Here is a 14,636-nt window from a genome sequence, read left to right as displayed (position 1 = left end):
GGAAGGGGAGACATCTGTAAGGCTTCATCATGGGCGTGGACTAATGTCAGGAGTGTGGTAATGGGAAGGTTTCCTTGGACAGGAAGAAGAGTGAGTCCTTTGGTGACTGATCACCTCTGAATCATCTGTTCTTTGAGGAAGTGACAAGGTTGGGGGGTTCTTCTGTAAGTCGTGAGGATGTGTTTCATGCCAGCATCTCCCATAGAAACTCTTTCAAAGGAGGTGGGGGTCCTCTGGGGTCCTGGTAGGTCTTCTTAGATGTGTTCATTTTAAAAGGAGTTGGGTTAGGGGAGTATTGATTTTGGCAACAGAGATCTATTTGGAAGCACCCATTGGGAAGGGAATTGGATTTGGTGCCTTATCGTGTCTTCATTTTTCCTCTAGGATTTCGTGGTGTATGTGATGACACGGGAGCAACACGTTTTCGGTCGAGGCGGGACCTCATCGTCCCGCTGTGGGTCCCCAGCCCCCTATGTGGACACTTTCCTCAATGCCCCCGACATACTGCCTCGCCACTGCACAGTTCGTGCGGGCCCTGAGCCCCCAGCCATGGTGCGCCCTGCCCGTGGAGCTCCAGTTATGCACAACGGGTGCCTCCTGCTGCGGGAGGCCGAGCTGCACCCAGGCGACCTACTCGGGCTGGGCGAGCACTTCCTGTTCATGTACAAGGACCCCCGCAGTGGGGGTTCGGGGCCGGCAAGGCCTCCCTGGCTTCCTGCTCGTCCCGGGGCCACACCCCCAGGGCCCGGCTGGGCCTTCTCCTGCCGCTTGTGTGGCCGAGGTCTGCAAGAGAGGGGCGAGGCGCTGGCGGCCTACCTGGACGGTCGGGAGCCGGTGCTGCGCTTCCGGCCTCGCGAGGAGGAAGCGCTGCTGGGTGAGATCGTGCGCGCAGCCGCCTCCGGCGCGGGAGAGCTGCCACCGCTGGGGCCGGCCACACTGCTGGCGCTCTGTGTGCAGCACTCTGCCCGAGAGCTGGAGCTGGGTCACCTGCCGCGCCTGCTGGGCCGCCTGGCTCGGCTCATCAAGGAGGCCGTCTGGGTGAGCACCCCCACCGCCATCCAGCCCTACCTGCTGCCCAAGTCTTGGCTGCAGTTAGGGACCTGGGTGAGAAGAGAGCACCTTTCCCATGATGCCTCGGGCGGGAGGGGCTTGGGCCCACTTACTAAAGTTTTAGATTCATGGGAGAGGAGGCAGTACCCACCTTTGGAGCTGTGGGATCCTGAAATAAATCATTCTGGGAAATGGGGGTGGGGAGGCGGTGGAGATCCATTGGACGAGTATTTGGAGACCATTGTGAGAAGTTCAGTGGGCAGCCCACTGGGCTTGGACCTTGCAGCGATAGCAAGCGAGACCATTTTTGGAGGGTAGGTCAGTTGGACCTACATATGGAAGTCCCAGAAAGGAATCGTTCAGGTGGGAGAAAGGTTCCATCCTATTGAACTAGAGGCTGGTTAGAGGGAGGGTCTAGGGAGTTCTTTGGGTTTAAGAAGAAACAGGATTTGAGCAGAAGAGGCCCCAAGGGCAACAGACCACTCATTCATCACCACCATCACCTCTTCTTACCTTTTAAAATGAGGGACTAGTGAGGAATATCGCGAGTTAGAGGCCAGCCTGGGCAACTCAGTGAGACCCTGTCTCAAAATAAAAAATAGGTAACTAAGAACTGGAGAGGTGGCTCTGTGGCAGTTCAAGGCCCTTGGTTGTAAGGCCCTTAGTTCAATCCCCAGTCCTGCAAGGAGGAAAGAAGAAAAATTAAGAAGAGGAAAGAGGGAGACACCATTCTAAGGCTTGGGGATTAGAGTACATCTGTGAAGTGGCAAGTCTCTGTCCTAAAGGTGCTTCTAGAAAAACCAGGACATTAACTCAAAATAACCTCTCTCTTGACCCTCCCCCCTAATTCTGATCTCACTGTTCCACAGGAAAAAATTAAGGAAATTGGAGACCGTCAGCCAGAGAAGTAAGAGAACTTCTGAGAACAAAGATCCAGAGGGATGCGAGGGTGGGGGTTTGCATCCAGTTCTCCTTTATTCCATGCATGTCTTAGTGCATGTTTCTGTTCCTCCTTGGTATACAACATTTCTAACTGTGAAATGGGGCATGGGCTTGTTCCTCAACTTGGGCCCAAATCTTGAGGTTTGGACACTACTGCAGGGGGTCGAGCAGGGATCACAGGTCCCGTCCCCTTTCCTCAGCCACCCTGAGGGGGTCCCTGAGGTGCCCCTGACTCCAGAGGCTGTATCTGTGGAGCTGCGGCCACTCATGCTGTGGATGGCCAACACCACTGAGCTGCTGAGCTTTGTGCAGGAGAAGGTGCTGGAAATGGAGAAGGAGGCTGATCAGGAGGGTGAGCTCTGACCCAAGCATAGGCTTGTCCAAGCCCTCTATTACTCCCTGAACCTGGGGACCTGGGCTCCTGGCTGCCAGCCTGTGGTTCTCCCTCTCACCCCTAGGCCTATCCTCAGACCCACAGCTCTGCAATGACTTGGAATTATGTGATGAGGCCATGGCCCTCCTGGATGAGGTCATCATGTGTACCTTCCAGCAGTCTGTCTACTACCTCACCAAGGTTGGCCTTGTCCCATGCTTCCTATTTTACATAACATCGCTTTCTGTTTAAACTTCATTGTGTTGCTCTGATGTCACTTCCTGGTTGAGTTAAAATTTCCTTCTCCTATGACATCACTTCCCATCTCATTCCAGTTCTTTGTTATTGTGACACCACTTCCTGTTTGATATTATATCACTTCCTGCCTTCCTGGCTTCTCTTCCTATCTTGACAGTCTGACTTCATCACCTGGTTGTATAATCATTACCATTTTCTCAAGCTCCCATTTTTTCGTCTACTGATGAACTATAGATAGATGATAGATAGATGATAGATAGATAGATAGACAGATAGATAGGCGGGCAGGAAGACAGATAGTTTAAATAGTGCCGGGTCCTATCATTTAAACCAAAGATCTTTAATCAGATCTTAATTCCTGTGTTTGCTGATCTTACTTGCTGTACCCCTGAATTCATTCCCATCTTTAACCTGCATACCTTTTCTCTCTGAGTGCTCTTCCTGCAGGGTCTGCTTCCCCTTCGCTACCCCAACCCCACCATATGTTTGACCTTAATATTGCTTCTTGGACTTCTCCAGGATTTTGGATTATGATAGGTCTGATTCCCTGTCTGTAAAGGGAGAAGGAATCTTTTGGGACAGGTAGCAGTTCCTTGAACAGCCATGACTATGAAGCCCTCCTCTGAGGCTGTACTTCCTGTACACTCTTGCTGAGTGTGGTTTTATTTCTTCTCTGTATCTGACCTCATTTCCGGTCTTTGGCCTGGCCTCACTTTCCACTGGCTAATTGCCACCCCACTCCCACTTCCTAACTCTCCATCGTTTTTCTTTCCTTCAAGAATTCTGGATAAAAGTTTTTGACTGAAGGGAACTTCTTTGTCCACTATCCTTTGTCCTTCTTGAGCTGTCTACTGAGCACTCCAAGTCCCCAAATGCATGAAAATTGGTGTTATAATAACCAAGGAACTTCAAGAAAGTCTTTCTTAAGACTTGGCTTGTTCCAGGTTTAATAAATGCTAGAAACCCATCTGTGAAGCGGGGATTTGCTCATGGAGCTCCCTTCAGGTGCTGAAGGTAGAATGGACTACAACGCCTAGAAGCCTTTGGAGCTGCCCATTAGTTCCATGCTCTACCAACCTGAGGCTCCCAGGGAATGTGGTCTAATCGCTTATTTTTGCCTGTCTCCTCAGACTCTTTATTCAACACTGCCTGCTCTCCTGGACAGCAACCCTTTCACAGCTGGGGCTGAGCTGCCTGGACCTGGTGCGGATCTGGGGGCCATGCCTCCAGGGTTGAGACCCACACTGGGCGTGTTCCAGGCAGCCCTGGAATTGACCAGCCAGTGCGAGCTGCACCCAGATCTTGTGTCTCAGACTTTTGGCTACTTGTTTTTCTTCTCCAATGCATCCCTTCTCAACTCACTGATGGAACGAGGTGAGAGCTGGGCTGGGAGCCAGTAGAGGGGCAGGCTCCCATCCCAGACCCATACCAAGCTAGACACAGCACAGGCCCCGTGTTTGGATACTCTGGAGAACAGAGCCACAGACCAAGCTCAAGGATAGGAATGGTCTGGGAGGCAGGCCACAGTCCTCCCACCATTATACCTCATAACCTTCCCTCCTAGGTCAAGGCAGACCTTTCTATCAGTGGTCCCGAGCTGTCCAAATTCGAACCAACCTGGATCTTGTCTTGGATTGGCTTCAGGGGGCTGGGCTAGGTGACATCGCTACTGAGTTCTTCCGGAAACTCTCCATTGCTGTGAATCTGCTCTGTGTGCCCCGCACATCACTGCTTAAGGTAACTCCTGACCCCTGACCTCTAACTCTTCAACCCCATTAGCCACCCGATGCTTTCCTCTCAACCTTGGAGCTCTCTAAGATCCCGTGTCATTCCAAGACTCTGCTCAGATAGCTGGCAGCCAGCACCAACAATAACCACGTTTGACTGTATCTGAATCCCAGGGGGACTTATTAAAAATAGTTTGCAGTGTCCCTCCCTCAGACATAATGAATCAAGTAGTCTGGTATGAGATCAGGGAATGTGCTGATTAAAATATCTACCGAACATAAACTTCATGCTGGTTACTGTGTTTCACATTTCTAGTTTAATACTGAGGGAACCCCAAGAAAATGGGTTATTAATAGACAGTTCTTAAGAAGAGGAAACTGAGAGTCATGTAGAACAGGTCACTTGATTTCTGTATTTATTTTTATCAAACATTGACAGTGCATTTAATAAGCCCCAGGCAGTGTTCCAAGTACTTTCCAATTTGCCATATTGCATTTCATAACAATCCTAAAAGGTTGTTTGACGGATAAGGAAACTGAGGCATAGTGATTTGCCAGAAGGTTGGTAAGTAATGAAGGTGAGATTTTTGAACTCAGGCAATCCGGATAGAGTCTCTGATTTTAATCACACTGATGATTCTAATGCCAACTAGGTCAAGTGCAAGACTTGTCAAATAGATACAAAAAGTAGCCACAATGGAAAAATTAATCCCTCTGTACAAACTGCCAGCTTCAACAATATAAGCTAATCACCAATCTTGTTCCCCACCCTCCTCCTGTATCTTTGTTTATTCTGAAACAAATCACATTTTTTAAAGTTTCTGAGAGCACACCCTTCCCTACCATCACTTTAGTGACAGGCAGTATTTACAATGCCCAGGACAGATAGATGGCACAGACTCCACTATGCATGTTCACTCCCTTTATGGAAGTCCAGCTGCCCCATAATGACCAGACTTCTCACCTGGTCCTCCTACCAGGCTTCATGGAGCAGCCTACGAACTGACCACTCCACCCTGACGCCCGCTCAGCTCCACCATCTGCTTAGCCACTACCAGCTGGGTCCTGGCCGTGGGCCACCACCAGCCTGGGACCCTCCCCCGGCAGAGCGGGATGCTGTGGACACAGGTGAGGAGAAATGGGGATACAAGCACTGGGGCTTTCAGCTTTCTTCTTTCCTTAGGACCCAGGAGTCCCTATCCCCAGCCCTCTTCTGACCCAGGATGCTGGACCCAAGCCTCCTCCTCACCAGGATGAGAGTTCAAGCTCCCGGTCCCTCTTTTTTCCCCTCAGGTTTCCGGCCCCCAGCCTCTACCCTCTACAACCCCTCACCCACCTCACCTAGGAGCCCGGCCCCTTAACCTTCCGGAGTCCCCAGCGCTAAATTCCCAGACTCTCCTCAGGGATGTAGGAACCTAGCTACACTGCTGGTTTCCCGAACTACAACTCCCACAATGCTCGCCGACTCCGAGAGTCGCCTTTGAGCGGACCCTGCTCCTGAGTTGCTGGGAGTTTCTTTCTTCGGCGTAGTTCAGTTTCGGTTCTTCCTGGCACAGTCACTTCACGCCTGTTTTCAGACTCTAACCTGTCGTCTTCGGCCTCATAGGGGACATCTTCGAAAGCTTCTCCTCTCACCCTCCTCTCATCCTGCCCCTGGGCAGCTCGCGCCTGCGCCTCACGGGTCCAGTGACAGACGACGCCCTGCACCGTGAACTGCGCAGGCTCCGTCGCCTCCTTTGGGATCTTGAGCAGCAGGAGTTGCCAGCCAATCACCGCCACGGGCCTCCTGTGGCTACGCCTCCTTGAAGACCAATAGCAAAGGAGCGCGCGAACCTTGAAAAATTCATGGGCTTTTACTCACTGGATACCGCCTGAACGAAGAGCTTTCTGGGAGTTGTAGTTCTTGTTCCCGCGCGGAACGCTGGGAGTTTGAATTTTTGGGTAGAAAGAGGATGAGACGGTGGAAAGATGGGCTTGGGATGTTAGTGCCAAGGAGCAATAAATGTATCTGTGGTATTGGCATTGCCTCTTTTATTAAGACTCGGGATGGATGATGATTTTTAAGGCGTCAGGGCCCTTGCCTGGAGCGTTGGACTCCTGCCTAGTCGGGAGAGGTATTTATAGCCACGGCCTCAGCTTGCCCTCTTGCATGTAATCCAACCCAGGAGCAATGGGGCCTCCCACACACCTCAGAACATAGTCCGAAGCGTGCTCTGCGGTACATCGGGCCCTTGACCCTTCCAGTAGGAACCAGCCGTCTCCAACCCCCAAAGTCCATACTCCAGCCGCCATCTCCCTCTGACCTAGGAATCTGGATCCCCTTACCCCTTCTGAACCTGTCTGACTTTTGAGCACACCACCAAACCACACCTCCATCTGTTCCTAGCACCTCCTCCTGCAGACTCCCAATCCACTCCTTAGACCTAGGGGTCCGGGCCTCAGGTTTGAACTTTCCCCTCCCCTAAACCTGACTCCTGGTGCTGTGTCAGGGGAAAAAAAAGGCGACAGGTGGCACCTGCCGGCAGAAGACGGGACACGACCACCTGCTGCTGCTGCTCACTCGGCGCCCCTCTCCCGGCACCTGCTCCCGTCTGTCTGCCTGCGGCTGTCCCGCCCGACCCCACAGCCCCAGGACGAGGAGGAGGAGCGAGCCCAGGAACTCGCCCCAGGCCCTGTCAGTGCGTGCCCCCGCCCCTTCTCAGAGTCCCAGGCGGAGCTCCCGTCTCCCCCGCCCACTTCTTGGGCTTCCAGCACGCACCAGAAAGGGGTTCCGAGGCGGTCCCAGGCTAGTGGGGTGGAGCCTTCAGTCTCCAACCCGGACCGCGAGACTCCACCCGCCTCAGGGCACAGCTGCTCCGAGCCCACCTGGTGAGAAGCCCCTGGGGTGGAGGGAGGGACTCTCCTTAACTCTTCTGTCACTTTTCTGGTCCCCATCCCTTCCTCACAGACCCTGGTGGCGGACACCCCGAACCATTCCCCTTTCAGATGCAAGTTGCAGGCATTCTTCAATTCCCCAGAAACCTGTCAGGACCCCTTTCCCCGGGATCTTGAATTCTAGTCCCCTCAAGAGTATTGTGCCCCAGTCCTTAACCTCCTTCCCCTTCAAGATTCAGGGGCCCAGGCCACTATCCCTTCTTCTCCTTCAAAGACCCAAGGGTCGAGGCTCCCAATGCCCTCCTCCTTAGGACCCAGGAGTCCTACACCCCACGTCCTCCCTCTACCAAGATCCAGGAGTTAGGGCTCCAAGCCCTTCCTCCCCAGACCCAGGAGTCCAGGCCCCAGCCCTCCTCCCTCAGACCTAGGTGTCTGGGACCCCAGCCCTTTTCCACATCCAGAAGTTAGGGCTACAGGCTGCTTCTATCCCCAACTTCCTCAGAGCCTTTCTGAAGCCCACCCCAGGGTCAACTTCCTGACCTCCACTTTGACCCTGTTCTCTCCCCAGTCCAGGTCCCCATCCCGGCCTTGGCAATGACCCTGGCAGCTTCCTCCCAGCGCTCCCAAATCATCCGCTCCAAGTTCCGATCTGGTGAGAGGCTTTTCCTGGTGGGTTTGGGAAGGGGTCCTGGTCTCCTGGGAATGGGTCTACTCTGAGGTGGGAAAGGGTAGGAGAACCCTTGAGGCATGTATTTTCTGTGCAAAAGGTCACTGTGCATAAAGGTCTCCAGTAAAGGGGGTCGAATTGATGTGGATCACTGAGTGTGCAAATGACTAGGTGAGCAGAGAGGAGTGGGTGGCTAGGGATGGGTGAGCTGACCAGGCACTGCAAAGGACAAGGATTTCAACTGAAACGTATGCACAGCAAACGTGCGTACACAGTGGGGACTTTGGAGGACTGGTGTGGGAGTTTGGTGAGGTGACAATGAGCTATCAAATCTTGAAATCGTAAGAAGTTGTGTTTTAGGTTCCAGGGTAGGTGCAAGATATGCGATGGTCAATTCCTGAGTAGGCAAAGGGCACCCAAATGTGCAATTGAGTGTGGTTACATGGTTGGGTGTACAAAGACACTAGTAACTGACAAGCAAGAATGTGCAAAAAGGTACACATGTACAAAGAAGACAATTGTTTAATAGGAGATCCTTGCTCCAAAACTAGTGGCCATATCCTGAGGATGCAAATAAGAACGTCAGTGTGGCTGGGTGGAAGCCAAGGCAGAGTGAGCCGAGGATGAAGTATGTAGGTTACAAATGCACACAAGTGGCACGTGTAAATCTAGAACCCAGAGATGTGTTTCAAGGGTGGGTGTGCAGACAGGGTGATTGTGGGAAGGGCAGAAGGACAGCACAGAAAGAAGCCAGCACTGTAGAGGGGGCTGCAGGGATAAAAGGAGGTGAGGTGCAAATGGGCCAGGCTGCCAAGATGGCGATTTTCCTGGGGGTGGCGTGGGCACAGACTCGTGAGGGGCAGGTGGAGCTGGGGTGGGGCTGCCTCCTGCCTGCAGGCTGGCTGGCTTCTAGCCCTAGAGCAGCTCTGGCCCAAGGCGCTGCGCTGGCAGGGAGCAGGCGGGAGGCCCGGGAAAGGGAGCGGGATGCCTGCCCACCCGCCTGCAGGGGTGTGTAAGGGGGCTGGGCACGCGTGTCCCGCCAACAACTGCAGCTCCCACCCGCCTGCCAAGCCAGGCTCCCGGACACTCCCTTCCCGCCTTCCTCCTCCCACCTCCCTTCTCCTTTCACAGTCCTCCAGCTTCGGATCCACAGACGGAATCAGGACCCGAGTAAGTGTGGGCCCTGAATGGGAGGGGATGGTGGCTCCGTTTCCCTGGGACACCCCGGAGTTCAGCTATACCAGGTCCCTCACTGGTTCCTATACCCCACCCAGGATACACTGAAATTCCATCCTGTCCTTTCCCAAGGACCCAAGAATCTAGGTCCCTGATCACCCCACCCGCTGGAAGCTCTACTTCCTGCTCTCCAGTTTTCACACCCCAACAGATGCATGATTCCAGATGCTCTTAGGAGGAGACCGGCTTCCCAGACTCCACTCCACATTCAGTACACATAAGAATGTCCGACTGTGGCTTCTCAGCTTCTCCGTCTCCCCAAGAATCAGGAGTGCAGGCCCCACCCTGTCCCAGCGAAACCCCAGACATCTGTGATCCTCAACTAACACACCCCTTGGTGACGGGGCTAGATTCCTGCCTTTCTTGAGAATGTGAAAATCTGGGCCCCCAGATCCAGGAGTCCAGGCACCCAGCTGGAACACGGGTTTTGCTGCCAGGCCTTGTCCTCCCACACCCCAGAGAGGCTGGGCCCTCCTTTCCCACGGCTTTGCTCGACCTTGCTGGCTTGCTGCCTCCAGGCCATTCAGGGTCTTTCACCATTTCTCCAGCCTCAGATTCAGATCCGTGGATCTCAGCCTCAGGCGCGGCTCTGGCCCCAGCTTTGCCCTCGGTCCCCGCCTCTTTCCTTTTCAGCCCTGGGGTCCTGCTCCCTGAGACAGAGTATTGTACTTGGAGGTCCCCAAAGAAGGTGAGTCTTGACTAGAGTGAGCGGAAGTCCCCGAGTTTAGCCTTGGTCCTCCTTGCCACTGCCCCATCTGCTTCTTTTTGGAGATTGCCAACCCCACACTTGGCACTGGCAGGAAGGTGGGAACCGAGCTGAAGCATGGGACATCATACTTGCTTTTTTAGGAGTCTCCCAAGATCTCTCAACGCTGGAGTGAGTCCAAGCCCAGAGGAAACTTAACATACCACCAGTACATGCCCCCGGAACCAAGACAAGGGTCCAGGGCAGACCCCCAAGTTGAAAGGTCAGCCCTGGGCCCCCAGGGGCCACCTCTGTGGGAAGGGACAAACTCACAGCAGCTACATCCTAGGTATGACCCTTATTTCTGTTCTCTAGTGACCCAGAAATTCAGATTCCATCATCCTACCTCAAACCCACACTTCAGGATAGGGACCAGTCCGGAGTCCCTCCTCCCTCAGGACCCAACTGTCCAGCTCCCAGCTCTTCTCCCTTCAGACCCACACCCCCAGTTCCTCCTCTCCCACGTACAGAAATCTAGTCCCATGTACTTGCTTCCTCAGAGACCCAGAATTCTGGGCTCTCACTTTTCTTCATTTTCTGGAGCCCTGTTTTTGAGAACCCTAACATGCCTTTTCTTTCTCTGCCCCTTCTAACCTATGTTCCTCCCTCACGACCATCGCCAGGATGAAGCCCACTCCCCTCACTCCCTTCCAACCAGGAGTCCCCAGTCCTTCTCCTCCTCCACACAAGTTGGAACTTCAGACACTTAAACTGGAGGAGCTGACGGTGAGTTTGGGGGACAACTTTCCAGGTTGGTCCTTTCTTTCGGTGGGGTTAGTCGCAGCCTCTGCCCCAAGGAAATCCAGGAGTCTGGGTCCCCAGTTCCATGTTTTGGAGGGCTCCAGGTCTTTCCTATCTCGGATCCCAAACGTCCTGCCCACTCCCAGCCTGCACCCCGGAGCCCGCCCAGCACCACTCTCCCCGCCCCGTCCCCAGGTCTCAGAGCTCCGGCAGCAGCTGCGCCTGCGGGGCCTCCCGGTGTCTGGCACCAAGTCGATGCTCCTGGAGCGCATGCGCGGCGGCGCCCCGCCCCGCGAGCGGCAGAAGCCGCGGCGCGAGGACGGCGCGGCGGGTGCTCCGTGGCCGCGCCTCAGGTCCAAGGCCCTGGGAACCTCCCGGCGGCAGGGCACGGTGAGGGCGGGGCTATGAGCGTGTGGACCAATGAAGGGAAGACAAAACGGATGGGGCGGAGGGTCGAAAAACAAGGAGCCAATGAAGTTGCGGGGAGAGACTTGGCCCAGCGGTGAAAGCCCGGCAGCCAAGGGGGCGTGGTTAAGAACAACGGCGGGGAGAATTTCAGGAAAGAAGCCAATGAAAGAACAGGGGGCGAGGCCAAAGGTGTGGTTCAGGAGTGATGGCCGGACTGGGGGTGGAGCCGCAGACTGCGGGTGGGTGGAGTTACGCTCGGCGGGCGTGGCTGGCGGGAACTCGCGCTTGGTGGTCCTAGGTCAAGTCGAATCCCGCGACTCTTAAGCCGTCCCTTCCTCGAGCGGCGGAGAGCTTTGTGACCGCTCCGGCCCCGCCTCCGCCTCCACCTCCGGCCACAGCCCTGACGCCTTCCTTAGCGCCCCTGACGCTGGAAGAGGAGCTGCAGGAAGCCATCCGGAGGGCGCAGGTGAGAGAGTACCGGATCAAGTGGGCCTGTGGGGTCTCGCTCAGGTTCTGGGCAGGAGTCCAGGTTCACGCCGCGTCTGTTGGTTCACAGTTGCTTCCGAATCGGGGCATTGATGACATCCTGGAGGACCAGATGGAGCCTGAGGGTAGGAGCCTCCTGAATTTGGGGGAGAAGGGGGCTGAGGTTCTGCACTCCTGGGGCCGAGGAAAGAACGGGCTGGGGAACGGAACCAGATCCATGACTTCCTAAGCTCACACTCCATTCCTTCCCCTGCAGACCCGCTGCCCCCCATTCCCCTGGACTTCCCAGGCTCCTTCGACGTGCTGTCCCCCTCCCCGGACTCTGAAGGCCTCTCATCTGTCTTCTCCTCTTCACTTCCAACCCCGACGAACTCCCCATCCACCTCTCCCAGAGGTCCCACGGATTCCTTGGACTGGTTAGAGGCCCTGAGTGGGGGTCCCCCACTGGGCTCTGGCCCTCCAGCCCCCAGCATCTTCTCTGCTGACTTATCTGACTCCAGTGGCACCCGGCTGTGGGACCTGCTGGAGGATCCATGGTGATGGGTTCTGGAGTTTTCCTGGGACCCAGAACCCATGGGGGTGGAGGTTGCAAAGAGACTCCAGGAAGGGAAATGGCACAACTAGTGGAGCCCCTCCCACCACAGACACAGGATCAGAGACAACCCCCATCCCAATCTGGCTCCTAACTGCTGCTGACATGCCAAATGCCTGAACTTTGCCTTCTTATGATCCCTACCCCCTCTATGGTTGTATGGTTGGGGACGTAGGTTCATTTGCTGCTGCCCAGGGCAAACAAGCTGCTTTCTGCTTCCTCTGGAGACCTCATGGATGTTCTTAATGCCCCTCCGCTCACATATACATACCAGATGGATGCCTGTTGTGTGGGGAAGCTGGAAGGTGGACGCCAGAAAGGGGCAGGGAAAGGTAGGGAGGGAGAAGAGGGTAGCCAGATCCTGGGGTTCTAGATGGATCAGAAGTGTAGTGTCTGAAATCAGCTTCTGTTGGAGGCAGAGAGACAAGATTCCATGCCAGTGATTTTGTTAAAGAAGTGCTTTCCAGGAGAGATAATGAGGGACTGGGGAAAAGGATAGCATAGAGGAAGAAGAAGAGCCAGAGTGTGCCCTCAGGTGAAGTCCCAACCTCAGCCTGTTCTGTGGGGAGCTTTGGAGTATAAATTCAGCTACAGACTTTTCCACCTTGAGGTACATGGAACTAGGCCTTTGAATCTCCCAGTTTGGGCTTTCTGTTGCTAAAGCCACAGAGCAATAACTATCTGATGTCACTCACAATTGCATGGATTGAGTGCATTCCGTGTGATATTTCTTCACCTCTGCACGATTTTGGCCAGGGCTGTAATCATCTTGGGGCCCAACTGGGCAGTGGCACCCAGGATGGCACTCTTGTGTCTGGTGCCCTGGCCAAGGTGGCTAGAAGGCTGGGCCCAGTTAGGCTGTGGGGACTTTGAGACTGTCATGCACCATGAAGCATCAGCGTTCTCCCTTTCCACGGGGAATCCCAAAGAGCAATCATTCCAGGGGAAATTGCAGAATATTCCAGTCTCTTGAAACAGCCACAGTTTCACATCTGCTACAGTAATGAAAGTCAGGTCAGTTCAGGCTGAATATGGGGGGGTGGGTAGACAGGAATATCAGGGGTGTGGCCACTGGGAGCCATATTTGGAGACCTGCTACTACACCATCTCTAGTAGTCATGGGCCGTGGGTCACAGGAGGAAATAAGGGAGGGAGGACATAAACTCCCAGGTACTTTCAGCCCAGGGCACTCCTAGACAGAAAGCCATAGCGTACGCCATCAGCGGTAGTGTGTTAAAATGTAGGATTTATTACTTCAGATGTGATGCGGCAACAGATCAAGACAGCATTACCATTCAAAAGATGGTTTGTATACTACCATATTCCAAAAGAAAGGGGCCCTGGACACCACACAGGACCACATGGGACATGTAGAGCTGGTCTGGAGACAGGGAGAGGTGGGGACCACAGACAAGAGCCTTTGGTGTGGGTTCCCCGGCAGCAAAGGACGGGTAAGGTTCGCAGGCTTAGGATTGACCAGTTTGAATCATTTCAGTGAATTTGGAGCACAGAGGCTGTAAGCAAAAATAACCAAAGCAGACAGACCTTGATGGCCCAATGCTTTTATTAAGCAGCAGAGGGGCACATTTTCGGGGGAGAAAATGGCCATGGGCTGCAACAAGGGTCTGAGTTTTATAGGGTTCACCAGAGCCAGGTCATGGTTTTGGTGGGACGGGAGGGCAGGTAGGGAAGTTCTGGGGTCAGGTGGGGTCAGGTGCAAGTTCTTTTGTGTTCTCCCCTTTTCCCTTCCTGCCTTCCTTCCAACTGAGGCTTGGGCTTCTAAGCAACAAAAGCTCCGATTTATCATAGCCATCTCCCTGCACTCTGGGAAGGTGGGTGGGGGAACAGCAGCAGAGAGGGGGATGCCCTGGGCCTATTCTCCATGTCCTTCAGAGGCTGTCTTGAGTTGCCAGGGCATCTGGCCCTGGGGTGGTGGGCAGGTGGTGTGGGAGTCCCTTAAAGGAGGTGGGGGGGCATGGGCTCTGGGTTGATTGGTTTGCATAGGGAAGGCGCTGACAAGGGTGTCCTTTACTATCTAGCAATTGGCAGCCCTGGGATGGATGGTTGCTTCAGGGTCACCAAGGCCCCAGATGTCACAGCCGCTAAAATGCTGAAAATAAAAAAGGCACAATTAAGTAGAAGCCAGGGCCTGGGTGTGCAGAGATGGTAAGAGGAGTCTGAGAGGACCTGGGCGAGCCACCAACAATGTCCCTGCAGGGGGAAAGAACAGCAGGCAGATGAGGGACAAGTGATGTGGCTTGGAGCTACTGATGTCCCTAGTTTTGTTCAGTTTCCTTGTCTGTACCTGCCGCCCAGGTGGACAAGTGCTCACTGAGACCACCACAAATTGGACCTGGTGTGTGGGACGTGCCAATACATATCAAACAGCCTTCCTAGCTGCTGATCTGTTCCAGAGCCTCCGTGTGCGAGAGCTCTGGGGGACATCTGGGAAGGGAACAAGTGCTTGGGCTTGGCTAGGCAGAGGCACTTCTCCACGTCTCCGAGTCAGAGAGGGTTTGTCATCTTCTCTCTGCAGA

General features: G+C 54.3%; 2 protein-coding genes across 29 annotated transcripts in view; both read left to right on the top strand.

The window, feature by feature from the left end:
* The window catches only part of RASIP1 (Ras interacting protein 1), a 31,202-nt gene extending 24,834 nt beyond the window's left edge, over positions 1-6,368 (top strand). For 20 of the 21 annotated variants that reach the window (XM_079118619.1, XM_079118616.1, XM_079118623.1 and 17 more), the window contains 8 exons: positions 385-1,038; positions 1,920-1,957; positions 2,193-2,344; positions 2,451-2,566; positions 3,754-3,997; positions 4,188-4,360; positions 5,331-5,478; positions 5,957-6,368. In XM_079118619.1, the coding sequence (XP_078974745.1) occupies positions 385-1,038; positions 1,920-1,957; positions 2,193-2,344; positions 2,451-2,566; positions 3,754-3,997; positions 4,188-4,360; positions 5,331-5,478; positions 5,957-6,156 (1,725 nt within the window). In that variant the 3' untranslated portion in view covers positions 6,157-6,368. The remainder of the gene's footprint in view (positions 1-384; positions 1,039-1,919; positions 1,958-2,192; positions 2,345-2,450; positions 2,567-3,753; positions 3,998-4,187; positions 4,361-5,330; positions 5,479-5,956) is intronic. The other variant, XM_079118631.1, reaches the window with a different exon arrangement.
* A 469-nt stretch (positions 6,369-6,837) lies between these two features.
* On the top strand, positions 6,838-12,325 carry MAMSTR (MEF2 activating motif and SAP domain containing transcriptional regulator). 8 transcript variants are annotated; one of them, XM_079118641.1, is made up of 10 exons: positions 7,084-7,218; positions 7,793-7,876; positions 9,023-9,061; positions 9,676-9,815; positions 9,977-10,161; positions 10,496-10,598; positions 10,809-11,003; positions 11,320-11,487; positions 11,578-11,632; positions 11,764-12,325. In XM_079118641.1, the coding sequence occupies exons 2-10, from the start codon at positions 7,819-7,821 to the stop codon at positions 12,045-12,047; spliced, it is 1,227 nt and encodes a 408-aa protein (XP_078974767.1). In that variant the 5' UTR covers positions 7,084-7,218; positions 7,793-7,818; the 3' UTR covers positions 12,048-12,325. The 8 variants fall into 8 exon arrangements, with proteins under 8 accessions (XP_078974770.1, XP_078974767.1, XP_078974768.1 ...); XM_079118644.1 differs by having other exon boundaries at positions 6,838-7,218; positions 11,320-11,632; XM_079118639.1 differs by having other exon boundaries at positions 7,095-7,218; positions 7,798-7,876; positions 11,320-11,632.
* The last annotated feature ends 2,311 nt before the right edge of the window (positions 12,326-14,636 follow it).

The sequence above is a fragment of the Sciurus vulgaris genome (assembly GCF_902686455.1).
Source record: "Sciurus vulgaris genome assembly, chromosome: 17".
NCBI classification, from domain to species: Eukaryota; Metazoa; Chordata; class Mammalia; order Rodentia; family Sciuridae; genus Sciurus; species Sciurus vulgaris.
This window is presented reverse-complemented; position numbering and strand designations above follow the sequence as displayed.